Source organism: Somniosus microcephalus, chromosome 15, assembly GCF_052327205.1.
Source record: "Somniosus microcephalus isolate GS21.2 chromosome 15, FLI_Smic_1.0, whole genome shotgun sequence".
NCBI classification, from domain to species: domain Eukaryota; kingdom Metazoa; phylum Chordata; class Chondrichthyes; order Squaliformes; family Somniosidae; genus Somniosus; species Somniosus microcephalus.
This window is the reverse complement of record NC_141001.1, coordinates 97,266,543-97,288,636: the sequence shown is the minus strand read 5'-3', so window position 1 is coordinate 97,288,636 and position 22,094 is coordinate 97,266,543. Positions and strand designations below refer to the sequence as shown.

General features: G+C 44.2%; 1 protein-coding gene across 10 annotated transcripts in view; it reads left to right on the top strand.

The window, feature by feature from the left end:
• ano5a (anoctamin 5a) overlaps window positions 1-22,094 on the top strand; it is a 212,578-nt gene that overhangs the window by 168,654 nt on the left and 21,830 nt on the right. For all 10 annotated transcript variants that reach the window (XM_086008150.1, XM_086008149.1, XM_086008148.1 and 7 more), the window contains 6 exons: window positions 520-633; window positions 9,604-9,719; window positions 15,489-15,623; window positions 17,897-17,999; window positions 19,934-19,994; window positions 20,233-20,384. In XM_086008150.1, coding sequence (XP_085864276.1) covers window positions 520-633; window positions 9,604-9,719; window positions 15,489-15,623; window positions 17,897-17,999; window positions 19,934-19,994; window positions 20,233-20,384 — 681 coding nt within the window. The remainder of the gene's footprint in view (window positions 1-519; window positions 634-9,603; window positions 9,720-15,488; window positions 15,624-17,896; window positions 18,000-19,933; window positions 19,995-20,232; window positions 20,385-22,094) is intronic.

Sequence of the window (22,094 nt, the reverse complement as noted above, 5' to 3'; positions counted from 1 at the left end):
CATCACCCCTGTGCCGCTGTCTGGAGGTCCCGCACAGCCCGTTTGAAAATAAAAATTAGGGGGAACATTGTCCACCAACACCTTGATTTTAAAATTCTCATCCTCATGTTAAAATCCCCTCCATTGCCTCATCCCTTCCTATCTGAACTCGGCAGTGTGAGTGCTCATAACCCGGGAGGGTGAGCCCTGTCTGTTCTCTGAAAGCAGTAGTGCAATGGATCACATTACACACTGCAAAGATCTTGATTACTCAGGCAGGCAGGATCTAATTACACATTCCACACAATCAGAACTTTGGTGTTGTAAATAGTTACAGCCTTATAAATACGAATCATTTTGTTTCTTTGAGTTCTGGAGCACTGGATTCTAATAAGGGCTTTATTAGTTTTATAGACATTTTTAAAGTACACTGTTAGGTTGCTTTTTATTTTGAGTTTCTTATCCCCCCCTTCAGTGCTGTATGTAGGAGGTGTGCTGTACACTTATTTACGTGATATTCTTTCTTCATTCTTACTCCAGGTGTATTACATTCTTTCTCGATGCAAGTACGCAACAGAAGATGGAAAGAAGAAAATTGGAATTAAGAGGCTGCTCAACAATGGCACGTACACTGCTGCTTTCCCACTCCACGATGTATGTATTCTGCTCAGTATATGCACCGTGCTTCAATCTCAGTCAGATTATGAGCGTTTAAGCTCTTTTCTTAGTTGGTTGCCAGCAATATCATAAAAATCTGTATAATACTGCATGGGTTTGCAGTAAAATGTATGCTTTGCAGTTCAACCCTATGCCTAACAATTGTGGGGGGGGGGGGGGAAAGAGGGAGAGTAGGGCTTGGGTGGTGATGTTCTGCTGCCCCCCTGGCCATTCGCCTTAGTCTTAATCTCCACCTGCCCCTGGAGGATGTTGTCAGAGGACAGGAGGGTTACTAATTTTATACCACTATTCAAGAAAGGGGAGAGGGATAAACCAGGAAACTACAGGCCAGTCAGCCTAACGTCGGTTATTGGAAAACATTATCAAGGACAAAATAAATTTTCATTTGGAAAGGCATGGGTTATTCAAGGAGAGCCAGCATGGATTTGTAAAGGCAGTTCATGTCTGACTAACTGGATTGAATTCTTTGAGGTTGATCAAGGTAGTGCAATAGATATTGTATATATGGACTTTCAGAAGGTGTTCGACAAAGTGCCACATAGGAGGCTTATTAAGAAGATGGAAGCCCATGGAATTAAGGGGAAAGTGGCGGTATGGTACAAAATTGGCTTAGTGACAGGCAGCAAAGGGTGGTGGTGGATGGATGTTGTTCAGACTGGGAGGTAGTTTGCAGTGGTGTTCCTCAAGGGTCAGCTTTGGGTCCATTACTCTCTTCAATTTTTATAAACTACCTAGACTCAGGTGTAGGGAGCAGCATTATAAACTTTGCAGATGATACAAAACTTGGCAAAGTAGAAGATAGTGATGATAGATAGTTATTAGCTTCAGGATGGTGAAATGGGCAGAAGCATGGCAGATAGAGTTCAATGCGGAGAAGTGTGAAGTGATGCACTTTGGGAGGACGAATATGGAAAGCCAGTATACTATAAATGGCACGATTTTAAAACGTGTAGATGAGCAGAGTGACCTTGGTGTCCATACACACACATCCTTAAAGGTGGCACAGGAAGTTGATAAAGTGGTTAAAAAAGCATATGGGTTATTGAGTTTATAAATAGAGGAATAGAATATAAAAGCAAAGAGATCACGCTAGAACTTTATAAATCACTGGTTAGGCCTCAGCTGGAGTATTGTGGACAGCTCTGGGCATCCCACTTCAGGAAAGATGTAAAGGCCTTGAAAAAGGTACAGAGGAGATTGACCAGTGATGAGGGGCTTTAGTTATGAGGAGAGGTTGGAAAAGTTAGGACTTTCTCCGTGGAACAGAGAAGGTTAAGAAGTGACCAAATAGAGGTTTTCAAGGTGATGAGAGGTTTCGATAGAGGTAGAGAGAGAAAAACGATTCCCTCTGGCGAGTGGGTCAATAACCAGAGGTCATAGATTTAAAATCATTGGCAAAAGATCTAGAGGGGCGATGAGAATTTTTTCACTGTGCTGTTGGGGTCTGGAACGCTCTACCTGAAAAGGTGGTGGAAGCTGATTCCATAAATAATATTAAAAGGGAGATGGACAGGTTCTTGAGGATGAGGAACTTTCAGGGTTACAGACAAAAGCAGGGATGTAGGATTAAGCACGACTGCTCTTTCAACGAGCCAGCACCGGCACGACGGGCTGAATGACCTCCTTCTGTGCTGTAAGTTTCTATGATTTGCATGAAGAAATTTTTCCTAACTTCTCTCCTGAATGGCCTGGCTCTGGTTGGTCTGTCCTTGCTCTTCCACTTACTGCCTTGGACTTCATGAAGTGTTGGACTTTTCTGGCCATTCAGTATATAAATCGCCCAGATATAAATCTTGGGATTGCACAGTCCTGACCTCTACTCTAACCAGGATATTCATTGAATGCCATTTTTTAAAACCCAAGAAGGAGATATAATTGCAAAAGAAAAATCAGAGCACTTGCCATGCTGAATAATACAGACCTGAAAGATACCAAGTACAATCTCTGTACTGCACTGAGTTAGATGATATGACAATCTCCGCTGCAATCTCAGCGCTACATTGGACTTGCTGCTGGATTAGGAAGGGGGAAATCAGAAGTTGCACTCCTGATTGTTAACCAATGACCCCTGCTGTTAACCAATGACCCCTGCTGGAACCATACAAGTGAGAATACCAGGCGAGGACAGGATCAGGCTTGGCTGCGATGCACCCAGTGGTTGAATAGCCTAGCGACACTCATTCGCGTTGCTCACCCATGGAGAATCCCCACGTATTTGCAGAAGTAGGTGCATTAGCGGCGGGTTGGGTTTCACGTTTTTTTTTCAGATTTAACCACTCTTTTTTCTCCCCCCCCCCCCCCCCCCCGCCCCACCCCACACACACTCCCGCCCGTCGTGAGGTGGTTGAAATTACCCCCCGTGTTGTCTGAAGTGTGACGGGGATGCTGGCAGGAAGTGCACACTATATACACAAAACGATATAGTGGATCTCGTGGCACTACCGATGGTAAATCAGAGCATAGTCCCTCTTGTCTTCACGTTGCTGCTTTTGTGTTCTCCCAGTCAGGCGGTTTCTGTGCATGGAGCTCACCTGCATTATTCAAATGGCGCTGACCCTAGAAATACACATGGGGTCAGCGCACGACAGCTCAAAGCGCTACTCTCCCACTGTTCTTCTTCCCCTTCCCTCTTGTTTTCGAAGCCCAATGCCCAACGTGACTGCAGTTCATTCTTAACAGATCCCGTTTCTTCTTTTCCTTTTGTATTCTCTATCCCCTCCCCACCCCCGATGGTAATGGGCCGTTCAAACCTGTGTCGACTTGTTTCATCCAGCAAGTCCTAGAGCAGATTTTTGATTTTTTTTTTGTCAGTAATATAAATACCTAACTTAATGATGCGCAGTTTCTGAGTAGGTTTTTGTGTCCTTTCAATCACAGACATCTCTCCACGCATGGAGTTCATCCACATTAGTCAAATGCTGAAATACAGAAATATCAATTTTTTTTAATCACCAAAGGACTTTACCCCCTCCTCCAGTTCCTGATTAAGAAGGCAGGCAGCGAAACCTGTTTGCGATGTTGCCGCTCTTTCAAGCAGCCACATTCATCATGGTGCTGTGGGTTGGCTCAGCTCTCTAACTTAACAAAGAAAATGTTTTTTCCTGCATCCTTGGAGAAGCTTCAGCATCACTGCAGCCAGCCTAACGGAGGTTGGCAGCTGGCCATGTTGGGAGGTTAACTTTATTCTCCTATACCCTGTTCCCTGTGCCACTGAAAATATTGACATTGACTTCTAGCCAGTTACCACTTTCAGAATAATATTTGCCGTTTGCTTTTGAAATCACGGGTGTTTAACCTCGAGTTTTGAGACTTTTGCATCAACAAAACAGCTTTCGTAACTGGCACATGAGCTCCACTAGATTCAGACTGTAGAACCACACTGCTCCAGTTAGTCTGTCCCTCGACCTGGCTCCTTCATTATCACATTAAAGCTGACGGCCTCTCATCAAGCACTTCACAGCTCCAATAATATCTTGTACCGGAATGCATTGAAGATCTAAAGAGGGTAGCATGGTTGTTTGACCAAAAACAAATGTATTGAATCAACACCCACAGATTGGGGAAAGTGAGCTGAAGAATTCATCACTGTATCACCATTATGCATGGTTCATGTGCAGTTTATTTGAATTTAGCTGCATGTTTGAATCTCCAAGCCAAGATAGTGAGGAATCTATTCTATTGCTGTGGATTTGGAGACTCTAAAATATTGCCCTGTGTATCAGACCCTCTAGCTCATGACAAGAAGAGTGAATTTATCTCAAGTATGTACCGGCATCTGAGAATTTAATTACATTAATACACGTTTACACACGTGTAAGAGTGTATAGCAGTGTAAATAATTCCATAATTGTCTCATTTCCACTCCCTCCCCTCCCAGCTATAATAGTAATGAAGCAAGGTCACAATAGATTAACAGAAATTCAGATGAGGAAACTTGGACAGCGCCTTCTGAGAGTTCACTCCTACAGTATCTCAGTTGCGATCATGCTTTTACATCTTCATTATAATAACCTCTTGCTGTGCAAAATGTTTACTGCTTATTCTGACTGTAAGCGTCACCAGTCTGATTTCTGTATCCAGTTACTTATTCAGAACAACTCTCAGAAGGCACTTACTCAGTCATATTAATCTCTTCATGCTAAGCGTTTGGCTAATGCTTTTAAGCCTGTACATCTCAAGATGTTGCCTTCAAGCATGTGCAGACAGCAAGCTGTATACGGTAAATTTGTTGTCAAGTTGAAGACATTGGCCTGGAATTTGCGTTCCTGACCACGGCGAACTGGCAGCGACACCATCATTTCACCTCTGAAACTGACCGCAACTTCAGGATTTAGTGCATGCGCAGCCTAACGCGGCAATCCTGAAGTTGTGGTCTGTCACTCACTGCTCCTCCACAGGCTGTGCTGTGAACCCCCCGACTCCAACAGAGCTGGCAATCAATGAAATCGCCCACATCATGGAAGCTGACGAAATCTTTGGCTCTTCCGCAGTAATACCGCTGTTAAATACCCCATTAAAAGTAAGACCCTTTTGAGTTAGGTGTAACTGGGGTTTTAACAGCATACTCACTGCTAAACAAAAGTTATGGCCCATAAAAACTCATTTAAATTTGTGCAGTGTCAAATTTATCCATTTTAATAAAAATTAACATTTTTAAGAAACTTAAAAAAAAAAAAAAATTATTAAAAAAAGTTTGTTCATCTTTATTTCAGGTTTGCCTTTTCCCCCATGAGAGCCCCAATCTTTGTTTTGCTCTACCTACCATCTTTTTAAAATTAGAATTTTAGGAGCTTACCCACTTCTTCCTTGTTTGCTGTCTGAGAGAGTTTGGCGTTTTGATTGGCTGCTTACAGCTTGTTGACGCCACAGCAGCTCTTCGCTGGGAATCCCCATTAACTTCTGTTGATTTGAATTATGTGTTGGAAAACCCGAAATTCTCGATACGGAGATCGCGAGATCTTTGTGCGAAGCTTACTTCGGGGCCAGCGGCGATCACCTTTTGCTTTGCCACTGACTGCAAATTCTGGGCCATTGCTGCAAAGTAATTTCCAACTAAAAGCCAACTATGATCCATTTTCTCCCCAGTACATCACCATGCATATATCACTGTGTATGTGTGGTGGTGATGCAAGCTTGAGGAGAATAAAGTGGCATCATTTAATGCATTTTATTCATGTTAGAGTCTTAATTATAACAAGGGTGTAGGAATGCCACCTTTCCTCTGGTCGGATGAGTTTAGACTTGGGGGCACCACTCGCTGCCTTCTTATCATTCAGACTTCAGACGCCTCGTGTACCCGCTTCATATAACTTCAGACTTTGCCTGTTTGAGGTAAATATGGGGGAAAGCAGTGACTCTGAAATTACCTATCGATCTGTGACAATTGGGCATTATAATTCAAACTCTGGATTTGAGCTCTCCCAGGACTGTTGCCTTGTAAATAGTGTCGCTGCTGTTCCAGATCTATACACTGAACTGAAGCTCGTTTAACAAACTGGTGAGGCGCTGCTTGTCAAATGCTGCTGTCAAACAGCCACTGCAGCTATTTGAGGGCTGGCAGCAGAGTTGCATCCTCTATGTTGGAATGATCTCCGTATTCCTCTTTATCTTCACCTACCTGCTCCAGAATCGCTATGCGAGGTGCACCCAGCTCATCCATTGAAAGTCAGGTTTTAAGACTGATGGGCAAGGACTGTCAAACACTTGTCGCCCAAGTGTACACTAATTAGCTGTACGTTCTACAGGAGTAGATTGCATGGGACTGGTTAAGAATTGGTTTGATTTTAAAATGTTACATTCCATTCCTGGGAGAGTTCAAACCCAGGGTTTGAATTAGAGTTCCTAATTGACACAGATTGATAGGTAATTTCAGAGTTGTTGCTGGCTTACATACTTCTCTCCAACAGGCATAGGCAGTGAGCAAGTCTGAAGTTATATGGAGCTGGTACAGGTTGTGTCTGAAGTCTCTGAATGATGCAACACACCTGAATCAGACACATATTTAAGTGAAGTAACCTGTTCTTGACTGCACTAGTCGGGACCGATGAAGGTCAGGTGCGTCTGAGTGATGTTCCTAAATTCTGATTTTGGCACTGTTTTCAAGTCAGGCTGATGAGAGTTAAACGTAAGAAGAACAAAAATGATTTTTGCTGGTCGTCTTCGGGTGGTGATGAGTTCTTCCTGGAAATCGATGTCTCAAATGCATTAACAAGTGAAGAGACCTGTCTCTCTGTCTCGTGCTCATATTGCTGCAGACCTCGTTCCCCTTTAGGTGCAGCTGCATGGATCTTGTGGCGAGAAATGCTGCCATTATGCACTGTCAGAGTGCCAACTCGGGGAGCTGAATCAGCGTGCCAAGGTTGGCATGGCTACCTGGACGAGTATTGTGAAATTGACTTTAAAAATAGCACCCTGCACAGTGCCGAGTGTGATGTCACGTATTGTGAAGTTCTGTTCTGCACTGGTTTAATCTATTAGTGCAGTTGTAAAATATTTTGCGTAGTTTTTATAGGAGCATACACTGATGCACTATGATTATGCTCAAAGATATGGTAATTTTAGAATCGGGGTGGTCACTGTGAGGGTGGGTTAGTAGTTGGGCAGGAATGCGTGGGGGCTATCCCAGCTTTCTTGGGGAGCTGGTGAGGGGAACCTTGTTTCCTAGTCCTTCTGACTACTTGGTACTTTTCTAGCTCCAGGCGGAGGCAGTCTATCCTGTACTTTGACTGGTAAATGTCCCACAGAAGATGAATGCGCATTATTGTGATAGCAATGGAAGGCTTTGCCATAATAGGAAGATGCATCTCCTTGCACTCGCCTGGTTCCATTCTTATCTACCTAATCGTAGCCAGAGAATCACCTGCAATGGCTTCTCTTCCCGCTCCCACATCGTTGCCTCTGGTGTCCTACAAGGATCTATTCTTGGCCCTCTCCTATTTCTCATCTACATGCTGCCCCTTGGCAACATCATCCGAAAACACAGCATCAGTTTCCACATGTACGCTAATGACACCCAGCTCTACCTCACTCCCTCTTCTCTCGACCCCGCCACGGTGTCTAAATTGTCAGACTGCTTGTCTGACATACAGTTCTGGATGAGCAAAAATTTTCTCCAATTAAATATTGGGAAGACGGAAGCCATCGTTTTCGGTCCCTGCCACAAACTCCGTTCTCTAGCCACTGACTCCATCCCTCTCCCTAACATCAGTCTGAGGCTGAACCACACTGTTCGCAACTTTGGTGTCATATTTGACCCTAAAATGAGCTTCCGACCACATAGCTGCAGCATAACAAAGACCGCCTACTTCCACCTCCGTAACATTGCTCGTCTCCGCCCTTGCCTCAGCTCATCCGCTGCTGAAACCCTCATCCATGCCTTTGTTACCTCTAGACTTGACTATTCCAATTCACTCTTGGCTGGCCTCCCACATTCCATCCTATGTAAACTTGAGGTTATCCAAAACTCGGCTGCCCGTGTCCCAACTCGCACCAAGTCACGTATGCCTATCTCCCCTGTGCTCGGTGACCTACATTGGCTCCCGGTTAAGTAGTGCCTTGATTTCAAAATTCTTATCCTTGTTTTCAAATCCCTCCATGGCCTCACCCCTTCCTATCTCTGTAATCTCCTTCAGCCCCACAACCCCCTCCCGAGATATCTGAGCTCCTCTAATTCTGTCCTCTTGAGCATCCCTGATTATAATCACTCAACCTTTGGTGGCCGTGCCTTCTGTTGCCTGGGCCCTAAGCTCTGGAATTCCCTGCCTAAACCTCTCTACCTCGCTACCTGTCTTTCCTCCTTTAAGATGCTCCTTAAAACCTATCTCTCTGACCAAGCTTTCGTTCACCTGCCCTAATTTATCCTTATGTGTCAAATTTTTTGCCTTAAAATATTCCTGTGCAATGCCTTGGGATGTTTTACTACATTAAAGGCACTATATGTCTAGTTGTCGTTGAACCACAAACTGCCAAATTTTCTGATTACCTATCTGAATACTCCTCATACCACTACTGGTAGAATGAGTCAAAGTCTTACAACGAGATCTGAAAGTTCTGTTCAAGAAAGTATCCTCTTCGAAACAGAAAACCAGTGGCTAAGTTTAATCTGTAAATATGGAAAATAAGTTCATATCTTTTTGTGTTACAGAATTTTATAGTAGAATTTGGAAATATAAAATGGATTCCATTTGAAAAATGCATACCGAAAAATGTATACCAAGAGTTGTGTATACCATGCAAGTCATGTACAATGATTATTTGCTATGATTAACTTCTTCAATAAGGAGGGTGAAGTGTAATAGAGATGTATAATAATAATAAAGCCATGTGCAGTACAGTTTTTACTGGAAGCCATGTTGTGCTGTTGCATATATATGCTGTGTCTCAAGATATCACACTCAAGAAATGTAATATTTAAAGCTTAATTGTTGAGCATTGTTAAAGGACCGTAGTCATTTCCCGGTCTAGGCAATGATCTGTGAAAGAGTAAGCAGCAGGATTTCCCGACACACCACCTGCCCTGGCCCCCAAACCATTCCATCTGGGATGCAACAAATGTCTAGTGGCCAGTATTGCTATCTCCTCGGATCCATTCTGCTGGGTCTGGTGAGGGATTGCTCATCCAGTGGCGTGCACCCACCATCACAATTCTACTGAGGGTAACAACAACAACTTGTATTTATATCGTGCCTTTAATGTAGTAAAACATCCCAAGGCATTGCACAGGAATATTTTAAGGCAAAAAATTTGGCACTGAGCCACATAAGGATAAATTAGGGCAGGTGAATGAAAGCTTGGTCAAAGAGATAGGTTTCTTTGGATTTGGATCCAACATTTGCTTGATGAGGGCACGTTTGACAATTTGTACTGTGTGCTCTGCTGCACCATTTGCCCTCTATCTCTCTAAAGTAGTGTGGCATTGTTGCATGCTTATCATGTTTATTTCTACAGTGTAGATATTGGAAGAAATCCCACGACCCCAAGAGTGAGAATGAACGATACACGTTATATAAAGAGTGGGCCCGCTTTGGCCAGTTTTACAAGGAGCAGCCGCTGAACCTCATCAGGTGAGAGACTTTGGATAGACTCGATTGCATCGGGCTTGAGATTAAGGCTGAAGGACCCCAGGTGAGCAAACTAGTAACTGCCAAGAGGAGTGCTCCTCCTGGCCCCACAAGGTGGCTGTGGACCTCCCCTACCCCAGGCTTTCTCCCCACTCTGGTCACGATCATTAACACTCCCCCGTCCCCCCCCACACACTTTGCTCACTCATTTTGCCAATCTATCTTAATGAGGTTTGGCCAGCCTCAATCCATTTACTGGTGAAGACCAGTCTACTGCACAAAACTGCCCCCAATTGGGCTTTAAAATACAACCTCACTGAGAGCAGCCATTAGGATGGTGACAGTAAGAAATGGAGGTCAACTCAGTGGTAGTGCAGGGAACTCTGTTTGGTGTATAGCTAAGGGATGTTGCCCAAAAGCACTATTTATATTCAGAAACTGCAGCTGAAAGCAAGCAAACTGATTTCTCAGCTGCAGTAATATAAACTCGGCTAGTTCTCTTCTTCCTCCAGAAGCGTAAACCCAGTTGTTTGTAGGTCATGGAAGCTACCACCCGATTTGCCACCGGCACCTGATGGAGAACAGTGGCAGTGCAGATGGGGAAGAATGGTGCTGGGAGGCTAATCTAGCTATATCTGATTGGAAGTGCTCGACTTGTGCAATAAATACAAAAATTGGAAAACATTCCAGTTATACACACACTCCTCCCCTCTAAGCACAACATGGTATCTGTATGAACCATGGTCTCAAGATAGAAACATAGAAACATAGAAGATAGGAGCAGGAGTAGGCCATTTGGCCCCTCGAGCCTGCTCTGCCATTTAATGAGATCATGGTTGATCATCCAAATTCAGTACCCTGTCCCTGCTTTCTCCCCATATCCCTTGATCCCTTTAGCTTTAAGAAATATATCTAACTCCTTGAATATATTTAATGAATTGGCCTCAACTGCCTTCTGTGATAGAGAATTCCACAGGTTCACCACTCTCTGGGTGAAGAAATTCCTCCTCATCTCTGTCCTAAATGGCTTACCCCTTATCCTTAGACTGTGACCCCTGGTTCTGGACTCCCCCGCCATCGGGAACATCCTTCCTGCATCTAGTCTGTCTAGTTCTGTTAGAATTTTATAAGTTTTAATGAGATCCCCTGAATGGCAATAGATTGGGAGAAGGGGAAGTGCAAACGAGACCTGGGTGTCCTTGTGCACCAGTCGCTGAAGGTAAGCATGCAGGTGCAGCAGGCAGTTAAGAAGGCAAATGGCATGTTGGCCTTCGTAGCGAGAGGGTTTGAGTACAGGAACAATGATGTCTTGCTGCAGTTATGCAGGGCCTTGGTGAGACCACATCTTGAGTATTGTGTGCAGGTTTGGTCGCCTTATCTGAGGAAGGATGTTCTTGCCATGGAAGGAGTTCAGCGAAGATTCACCAGGCTGATACCTGGGATGGTAGGGATGACGTATGAGGAGAGATTGGGTCGATTGGGCTTGTACTCGCTGGAGTTTAGAAGAATGAGAGGGGATCTCATTGAAACTTATAAAATTCTGACAGGACTGGACAGACTTGATGCTGGAAGGATGTTCCCGATGGCCGGGGAGTCCAGAACCAGGGGTCACAGTCTAAGGATAAGGGGTAGGCCATTTAGGACAGAAATGAGGAGGAATTTCTTCACCCAGAGAGTGGTGAACCTGTGGAATTCTCTACCACAGAAGGCAGTAGAGGCCAATACATTAAATATATTCAAGAAGGAGTTGGATATATTTCTTAAGGCTAAAGGGATCAAGGGGTATGGGGAGAAAGCAGGGATGGGGTACTGAATTTGGATGATCAGCCATGATCGCATTGAATGGCGGAGCAGGCTTGAGGGGCCGAATGGCCTACTCCTGCTCCTGTCTTCTATGTTTCATTCTTCTAAACTCTAGCGAATATAAGCCCAATCGACCCAATCTCTCCTCATACGTCATTCCTGCCATCCCAGGTATCAGTCTGGTGAATCTTCGCTGCACTCCCTCCATGGCAAGAACATCCTTCCTCAGATAAGGTGACCAAAACTGCACACAATACTCAAGGTGTCGTCTCACCAAGGCCCTGTACAACTGCAACAAGACATCCTTGCTCCTGTACTCGAATCCTCTCGCTATGAAAGCCAACATACCATTTGCCGCCTTAACCGCCTGCTGCACCTGCATGCTTACCTTCAGCGACTGGTGCACAAGGACACCCAGGTCTCGTTGCACTTCCCCTTCTCCCAATCTATTGCCGTTTAGATAATAATCTGCCTTTACACATGGCCCCTGGATTTGCTCCTTTTCTGACCCGTTAATAATCATTCACAGCTTCTTGTTCCTGATGATGATTTCCTTATTTTCCCCATGCCTCACCTGTATCACCAGGTTAATGAGCTTTTACCTTGGTGCTAGTTCAGTTTGTATTCCAGGAGACTGGGGGTTCATCAGCCAGGCAGAAACAAAGCTGGATTTCCGCTGCTAAATCTGCTCCCTTATCCTGGCGGCAGAGTGCTAGAACCACAGAAAACTAAGGATAAGGGAACTGGCTTTAGCAAAGTAAATTAAGAAAGCAAATTCACACATTGGAGCCAGTCTGCAAGAATCCAAGCTTTTTAAAAAAAAAAAAAAAAAATTGGCCAGTGTTAAAACATCTTTCCATTCATACTTGCTTTCACACCATATTCTCCTGCTGTGTGCCTGCCTCTGTTCTTTGATTGCTTTCCTTTATAAAAAAAAATGTTCTCATGACATGTATTTGCTCTAATGATGCACTGAAAAGAAAGGTCACATTTATTGGTCATTTCTAGTCGTCATAAAATTGCCTTTACAACTGGATGCCTTAAGTAGGCCACTTCAAAGGGCATTAAGAGTCAACCACTTAGTTCTCTTGCTTACCCTCTTTTTGTTTTGGTCTAATTTAAAGTGATCTAGACGAGGGAACTAGATGTAATAGCTCCAAGTTTGCAGACGACACAAAGCTGGGTGGGTGTGTGTGCTGTGAGGAGGATGCCAAGAAACTACAGTATGATTTGGACAGGTTGGGTGATTATACTGCATTTGCCATGCATCTGCCCAATGTGGATAAATGCAAGGTTATCCACTTCGGTGGCAAAAACAGGAAGACAGATTATTTTCTGAACGGCAATATAAATATATATGGTACCCCACTAGTCACTGCCTGCCACTCAGGAAAAAGACCCGTTTATTCCAACTCTTTGCTTCCTGTCTGCCAACCAGTTCTCTATCCAAGACAGTACCTTACCCCCAATCCCATGTGCTTTACGATAGCAAAATACTGCAGATGTTGGAAATCCGAAATAACAACAGAAAATGCTGGAAAAACTCAGCAAGTCAGGCAACATCCGTGGAGAGAAATTTGAGTTGACGTTTCGGGTTTGACCCTTCAAAAAAAAAAAAAAAAAAACTTTGCACGCTAATCTCTTATGCGGGACCTTATCGAAAGCCTTCTGTGAAAGTCCTCCTCATCTCAGTTCTAAAAGGGCGACCCTTTATTCTGAGACTGTGCCCCCGAGTTCTAGATTTCCCCATGAGGGGAAACATCCTCTCTGCATCTACCCTGTCGAGCCACCTCAGTATCTTCTATGTTTCGATAAGATCACCTCTCATTCTTCTAAATTCCAATTTGTATAGGGTCAACCCCCTCATCTCTGGAATTAACCTAGTAAATCATCTCTGAACTGCCTCCAATGCAAGTATATCCTTCCTTAAATAAGGAGACCAAAACTGTACGCAGTACTCAAGGTGTGGTCTCACCAATACCTTGTACAGTTGTAGTAGGACTTCTCTGCTTTTATACTCCAACCCCCTTTAAATAAAGGCCAACATTCCATTTGCCTTTTTGATTAATTGCTGTACCTGCATGCTAACTTTTTGTGTTCCATGCACAAGGACCCCCAGGTCCCTCTGAACTGTAGCATTTTGTAATCTCTCCATTTAAGTAATAGTTTGCGCTTTTATTTTTCCAGCCAAAGTGGATAACCTCGCACTTTCCCACATTATACTCCATCTGCCAAATGTTTGCCCACTCACTTAGCCTGTCTATATCCCTTTGCAGATTCCTTGAATCCTCTGCACAACTTGCTTTCTCACCCATCTTTGTATCATCTGCAAACTTGGCTACATTACACTCAATCCCTTCATCCAAGTCATTAATGTAGATTGTAAATAGTTGGGGCCCCAACACCGATCCTTATGGCACCCCATTAGTTACCGTTTGCCAACCAGAAAATGACCCATTTATCCTGACTTTCTGTTAGTTAGCCAATTCTCTATCCATGCTAATGTATTACCCCCAACTCCGTGAGATCTTATCTTTTGCAGTAACCTTTTATGTGGCACCTTATCAAATGCCTTCTGGAAATCCAAATACACCACATCCACTGGCTCACCATTGTCCACCATGCTCGTTACATCCTCAAAGAACTCCAGCAAATTTGTTAAACATGATTTCCCTTTCCTAAAACCATGCTGACTCTGTTTGACTGCAGAATGTTTTTTCTAAATGCCCTGCTACTGCTTCCTTAATGAAGGACTCCAGCATTTTCCCAACAACAGATGTTATGCTAACTGGTCTATAGTTCCCTGCTTTCTGTCTCCCTCCTTTCTTAAATAGGGGTGTTACATTAGCGGTTTTCCAATCTGCTGGGACCTCTCCAGATTCCAGGGAATTTTGGCATATTGCAACCAATGCATCCACTATCTCTGCAGCCACTTCTTTTAAGACCCTGGGATGCAGGCCATCAGGTCCAGGGGACTTGTCATCTTTTAGTCCCATTATTTTACCGAGTACTATTTCCTTAGTGATTGTCTTTAGTTCCCCACTCCTTGTGGCCCCTTGATTATCCATTATTGGGATGTTATTAGTGTCTTCCAAAGTGAAAACAGATGCAAAATATTTGTTCAGAGTCTCTGCCATTTCCTTGTTCCCCATTATTAATTCCCCAGTCTCATCCTCTAATGGACCAACGTTTACTTTAGCTACCCTCTTCCTTTTTATATACCTGTAGAAGCTCTTACTATCTGTTTTAATGTTTCTTGCCAGCTTAGTCTCATAATTCATCTCTCTCTATTATTTTTTTAGTCATCCTTTGCTGGTTTTTAAAAATGTCCCAATCCTCTGGTCTCCCACCAATCTTGGCAACATTGTATGCCTTCGTTTTCAATTTGATACCATCCTTTACTTCCCTTGTTAGCCACAGATGGTGCTCCCTTCTCTTAAAATCTTTCTCACTGGAATATATTTTTGTTGAGAATTATGAAATATCTCCTTAAATGTCTGCCACTGCATTTCAACTTTCTTGCCCTTAATTTGTTTTTCCAGTCCACTTTAGCCAGTTCTGCCCTTATGCCATTGTAATTGCCTTTGTTTAAGATCAGGACACTGGTTTGGGATACAATTTTCTCACCCTCCAACTGAATTTGAAATTCAACCATGCTATGATCACTCTTTCCTAGTGGATCCTTTACTATGAGATCATTTATTAATTCTGTCTCATTACATAGTACCAGATCCAAGATAGCCTGCTCCCTGGTTGGTTCCATTACATACTGTTCTAGGAAAACATCCCAGATGCACTCTATGAACTCCTCCTCCAGGCTACCATGGCCAATTTGATTTGTCCAATCAATATGGAGATTAAAATCACCCATGATTATTACCGTACCTTTTTTGCAGAGTTGGATAATTCTGCTAAAAAAAAAATAATGGAGTTAGTTTACTTTTTAGCTTCTCTCTTTCTCCCTTCTAGAAAGTACTATGGAGAGAAGATTGGAATATATTTTGCCTGGCTTGGTTTTTACACGGAAATGTTGGGAATTGCAGGGGCTGTTGGCTTCATCTGCTTTCTGTATGGCTGCATAACCAAGGATGGCAATGTATGGAGGTAAGCTTCGCTATCAATTCTGAATCGATAACACTGGAGCGATTGAGAGGGAAGTATTTCTTTTGTACTCTTGCAGGCAGAATACAAACTAAGGACAATGAGCCCCTCACTGATGATTCAGTGTACCGCCCAGTGTGGTATTGAGCCATACTGCCCAGGAATGTTGATACTTGCTCTATGCTGAGTCTACCAGAGGACCAGTAGAGATTTCAGCTTCTCTGGGCTAAGGATGGAAAAATTCCAGCACAGTTTACCACTCAATAAAACAGCTGTGATGGCCCACATGAACATAGAGGGTTCCAACCCCCAGCTGCAATGAAGAGGAGCCACTTGGATGAGGGTTATCATTGCCTGGATGAGGTATTGGAGGGTTATCATTGCCTGGATGAGGTATTGGAGGGTTATCATTGCCTGGATGAGGTATTGGGGGGTTGTCATTGCCTGGATGAGGTATTGGAGGGTTATCATTGCCTGGATGAGGTATTGGAGGGTTATCATTGCCTGGATGAGGTATTGGAGGGTTATCATTGCCTGGATGAGGTATTGGGGGGTTATCATTGCCTGGATGAGGTATTGGAGGGTTATCATTGCCTGTAAAGCAGTGCTGTAGCATGATAGAGTTTTTAGAAGCCGAAGGAGAAGAACAGAAATAAATTGGAGAGCAAAAAAGTTAAATCCAATTAGCCTTTTACTCGTATCCCTGAAGAAACAGTTACAAGAAGTCAAATAAGTAGGAAAGAAAACTGTCAATAACTGTGCTGTGAGGTTATGTACTTTCACCTTGGAAAGCTCTGATTGATTGATTAACGTTTTCTTTCTCTTTCATATCAGTGCACATTTCTCCCCAGCAGTGCCATTTAGGTGGCTTTATAGTGCTACAATGACTTGTTGTTCATTATTTTAAAACGCCTTGTTAAGGGATCCTTTTCTGAACCTAAGCTGGAAATGGAATTTCATAATACCTTAAATGACAATTATATACTACAAAGCATTTAGAAGTACATAAAATTACACATAGCAAGTGACATTGTCATCCTATCCCAGTGGTTCAAATCAAACCTGATCATTGCTGTAATTCCAGCCATTTCCGAACCTGTGTGCTGTGTTTTAAGTTTAAAAACCCACTTAAAAAATTACACCCCCCAAAATAGAAAAAAGAGAGTAACTTGCATTATAACTTATTTAAGAGATGTTGTTCAGACACAGTAAGGCCGATTTTTTTAAATCTGTGGTGTGCGGACGGTATCAGGCAACGATATATCCGGCCCACTGGAGTGTGAGGCCTGGGAGATTTTACAGCCTCGTTTACATACCCCGACTCTGACTCCTGCCTGAAGCTGGTGGGAATAATGTCACTGCTGGCAGGTGGCAGTCACATTGTGGGTGGTGGTAGAGGGATGTCAGGCTGCCATCAGGGACCCATGGAAACGGTCCTTGGCAAGGATAAGTCCAGATTGATGGGGCCGGGGGTGGGGCGGGGCAGCAAGCCCGTGATCGGGCACTCCTGCTCCTCCTTGCCCAGAAGAGACCTTTTCTTAACATTTTAGAAATAAAAATGTAAAATTCACTCACCTGGGAATGGATCCTTGCTGCCGCCAGCTTTCGCTGGACACCATGCAGGCCATAGTCGGGCCCACGGTTAAAGTGGCATGACCGACATCTTCGGGAGGCGACGCTGCCATTTAAATTAGGCCCCCGTTCCTCGGGTGGGCGGCCTTCACATGCCCGAATTCAGGCAAGTAAAATGGTGAGGGGCATGAACCCCCCTCTGCTGTCTTATTCACCCTGTCCGCACTGTTCCTGCTGGGGGTGGGGGAGGGTTGAAAACAGTTGTAATACTGTTCTTAACTGTTAAGTTTCAGCAACCAATAGGTAAGAGCGTACATGAGAACATAGAAAATATTGGATCAAGAAAAGATTATTAAACCCACCATGCGTGTTCCTTCCACAATTTACTCCATAGACGAGAACATCCGACGATTTCTTAAAATTTACCTCCCAGCAAAATATATTCTTTCACCATCCAACCTCTCAGCTTCCACTTCTTCTTGATGACGGAGCTATGTTTTTGCAATTGTTGACATTTAGAACTGTCAGTCAGCCATGTGGGTGTGGCAATCACAAGTTTCAAGCTGGTCGACCCCACACGATTGAGTGACAACTCAAAGTTAAACAACAAGCTTACTTTTTTTTCTCAAATCAAATATATTTCAGAATTTAAATTACAAATGAGGTCTGAGGGTTTAATGATCAATTTTTCCACCCTTCCCCAGTGATGAAATCTGTGACGCAGAATTTGGAGGGAAGATCATCATGTGTCCTCTCTGTGATGGTTGTGACTTCTGGAGACTGAATACTACCTGTGAATCAACCAAGGTTTGTAGATTTGAACAGCGTGAAGTACAATTACAAATAATATACTTTACAAGGATGTTGCCGGGAGTAGAGAATCTTAGCTATGAGGAAAGACTGGATAGGCTGGGTCTGTTTTCCTTGAACAGAGGAGGCTGAGGGGAGACCTTATTGAGGTGTATAAAATTATGAGGGACATAGATAAAGTGGATAGAAAGGACCTATTTCCCTTAGCAGAGGGGTCAAAAACCAGGGGGCATAGATTTAAAGTAATTGGTGGAAGGTTTAGAGGGGATTTGAGGGGGAATTTCTTCACCCAGAGGGTTGTGGGGGTCTGGAACTCACTGCCTGAAAGGGCGGTAGAGGCAGGAACCCTAACCACATTTAAAAAGTACTTGGATGTGCACTTGGGATGCTGTAACCTGCAGGGCTACGGACCAAGAGCTGGGAAGTGGGATTAGGCTGGATAGCTCTTTGTCGGCCGGCGCGGACACGATGGGCCGAAATGGCCTCCTTCCGTGCTGTAACTTTCTATGATTCTATGAAACACTGCTCTTCATGGCCCTTCCAGCTGTAAGATGGCTAATTCAGGAACGCTGTTCCCTAAATTGGTTTTAATATCAAGTTACGATCTGTTTTGGAGATAAATTGGAGAATTTGCAACATTTTTCCTAGATGCCAAAATTGTTCCTCATAGTTTATATAAAAAAAACCTCTGCTTGCATCACCCTGTTATGCCTGTGTGATCTGCCCTCATATCACCTGTCAGTAGAGAATATTAAAAGGTTCCCTGGTTTTTTTCCTCTATCGTTGGCACTGTAGATTGCAGTTGCAGCTAATAATCTGGATTGGATTGTTGAAGCAATCTCTAATGGAGGCCAACATGCAAATCGAAGGCAGCACTTGAAACGTTTCCTAGTCTAAGGAACAAATTCGCTATGCCGCTGGGTTGCATGCTAATTGCCACAGTTTTGCCCACAAACATAGTACGGATTTAGTTTTCCTTTGTGAAGTTATCTTTTTTTCTTCCGACTCTCGCATCAGATTCTTGAAATTGTTTTTCCTCTTGCTGACTAATAGCTATCAACTCTTAAGCAAAGAACCATTACTCTAGGGCTCTTGACTTTTTTGCCATCGTTAAAGCCCCATTCAAAAACTAAGCTTAGAACTATCTCACTTCGGAGTCATATTTGGAGGCTTGGTGGTCTGGACCTCAGCCTTGGTGCTAACGAAAGATGTGATATAAGCCTGGTGCTTCTTCATATGATGTGAAGGAAAATGAGAGGGAGACAGCAATGGCTGAGGTAACTCATCCAGCCAAAGGTATGAAGTGTGGTTTGATGAAAACATAAGAAGGAAAGGACACATTTATGTTGGTGTACTGTCAAAGCTTTGACATTGCCGGCAGAAGCCATGCAGTGTCGATGCTCAGTATGATTAGAAACTATCATATGTATTGGTTTTGTGCTTTCAAAATTTCACAATAATTTGATAAATGAGGAAATAATAAAAATTCTGACCAAATAACATTGTGTTTCAGTGGTATAAGGATTGGTTAAACTAACCACGCAATTCAGCTTTTAAGCTTTGAACTATGAATGTCACTTTTCAGCTTGGAATGTGAAAAATAGTGTTTTGTACTGATCAAGCAGACAGCTCAACCCTCAAACCTCGCCTTACCTCTCCCCTCAACCCCCCCCCCCCCACCCCACCCCACCCCCCTGCCCAGCTGACACCCTGGCATACCTAAGCACCATTGAAGTATACAGGTTGAGGGGTTTATTGGAGTTTAAACTTGTAAAAGAGACTTTTTTTTAAAAAGACCAGTGGGAAACTTTCCATTTCTGTGTTCCTGATACTAACCTACTGTAATCCACTCAATGTTGCACTGAATTTGAACTTTGCTTAAAAAAAAGACATTGCTCGTCATTTTAAAACCTTCTTTCTTTTGTTTGCAGAATTCTCACTTGTTTGACAACGCTGCCACCTTGTTCTTTGCGGTTTTTATGGGAATCTGGGGTGAGTGTCTTTTGATGATACGGTTGGTAATGTAAAATTGAAACGAGCTGTATCTTCAGTTAACCGGCATTCTCTTAATGCAGCCACAGAGAGTGAGTGCTGAAAGCCTTGACTCTACCGAGGTTGCTTGTGTAGGTAAATCTGAGTTCCGAGAGGTAATAGAAAAGCAATTTTAGAAAGAGTGAAAGCTCAGGCTTGGTGAGATAATGTGTGCTCACGCTCTCTCTTTCTTGAGCAGTGACTCTCTTTCTGGAGCTATGGAAGCGACGACAGGCCAAGCTTGAGTACGAGTGGGACCTCGTGGACTTTGAAGAAGAACAGCAGCAGCTCCAAATCCGCCCAGAGTACGAGGCGAAGTGTACCCACTACAAGAAAAACCCTGTTACTCAGGTGTGGTTAGTGGCCTAAACCGCGGCATGCTTGGGTTGATTCCCCTGGTCGGGCGCTTTAGGCGTGAAGCAGCTTGCATGGGGAGCATTGGTCGGGAAATCGGGGGCCACCGTGCCGGATTTTGATGCATTGACGTTAATGGATGGACAATCCGGCACTGCCAGCTGATGGGAGTCCTGACCAAACGTTGGGAGCACCTGAATCGGTTGTCTTCCAATTTGCGGAATAGTCTTTAAGTCCAATTGCTGCAAAAGTAGTTTGCTAGCAATCTTATTTTGAAAACTCTTGCAATAGCAAAATAATGTGGATGCTGGAAATCTGAAAATTGAAAACTCATAGGCCTAGAAATTCGGTGGGCTGCGCCACCAGTTAGCGCCCAAAGATCGCACTTAGTGGGTTTAGCGCCACTGGCCACGCCTCCCGTGAAATTTAGCGGGGCGCTAATGGCGGCGCTAACCATTAGCGCTGCACTGCCACCGATGACGTCATCGGTGTGCGCAGCGCCCCGATCGCAAAATTTGGTAGCACCCCCTGCTGTAACGCCGGTCGCAATTTGCGACCGGTCCAGGGGGGCCTACCTGCGGCGGTAGAGGTGCTGAGGTGCGGGGCGGCCATTTTTTTTGCTGGCTGCCTGCCAGCACCTCTTCGCGCAGCCGTCCCCGGCCTCCTGAGCCCCCGCCCCCCCCCCCCCCACCGTGTTGTGCCGGCTGTCTCCCAAGAGCCCGGCACTTCTCCTTGGTGCCGGGCTCTTTTGCCGGCGCTCGCGATCTTAGATCGCGCTGCAGCAGGCCCCTCCCCTTTAAGAAGTGTGGCGCTGTGGCACGTTGCACCGTGAACTTCAGTTGCAGCGCCCCAAGACGGACGCGGGGCGCCTCGAGTAGCGCCGCGCTTCCATTTGGGGCGCTCAAACTGAATTTCCGGCAGGCGCTCGCGACTCCTTCCGGGGCGGTACTTCCGGCGCCCTGGCGAGTTTGGGGCACCACCGAATTTCTAGGCCTTAACTTCTTAACCTATCAACCCTGCCCCCCCCCCCTTTTTTCCCCAAGGTTAAACCATCCATTCTTGATCAACCAAGTTAATTATAAGGGATGCCTGGCAATGCATCTCCATGGACTTAAGTCTTGCTTCTTGGTCAACCTGTCAGGACCTGCACTTTATTGGGGAAAGGTGGCTAAAAACTCTGCCAAACCTTCTCCTTGTGGATACATGAAAACCTGCTGTGTGGTGGTTGGAGTCTAACCTGCAGGTCACAGTGTAGCACAAGGCAGAAACATATTGAGAGGCTACAAACTATACTGGTATCCCACAAAAGCAATGCTTTCGGCGTTTATCAACGTCATTTGAACTCTGAGACGTGTTACATTCTTGAAATGCAGTTCAGCCTGAGATGTTATCTGTGATATATGGGTGAAACTCGGAACCACTCCTTCTGCGCTGTCTTGTGTGAGGTGCTCTCTTAGTTTATAATTGTTCGCTGCATGGGCGTCGTGGGAAGATTGATTGATCGCACCACATGATTGTAACCTGCATTGGTTTTATATTTTATCGTGTTAGAGGGATTAGTATATCTTGTACGTACACCACAAGCCATTTATAATGGACAAATCAGCTATAAACCCCTGCTCTTGCTATTCCGTATACTAAATGTGCAGTGGGGGAGGACTGGGAGCTCAGAATCAGAAAGATAACACAATCTTAAATAAACTTGAT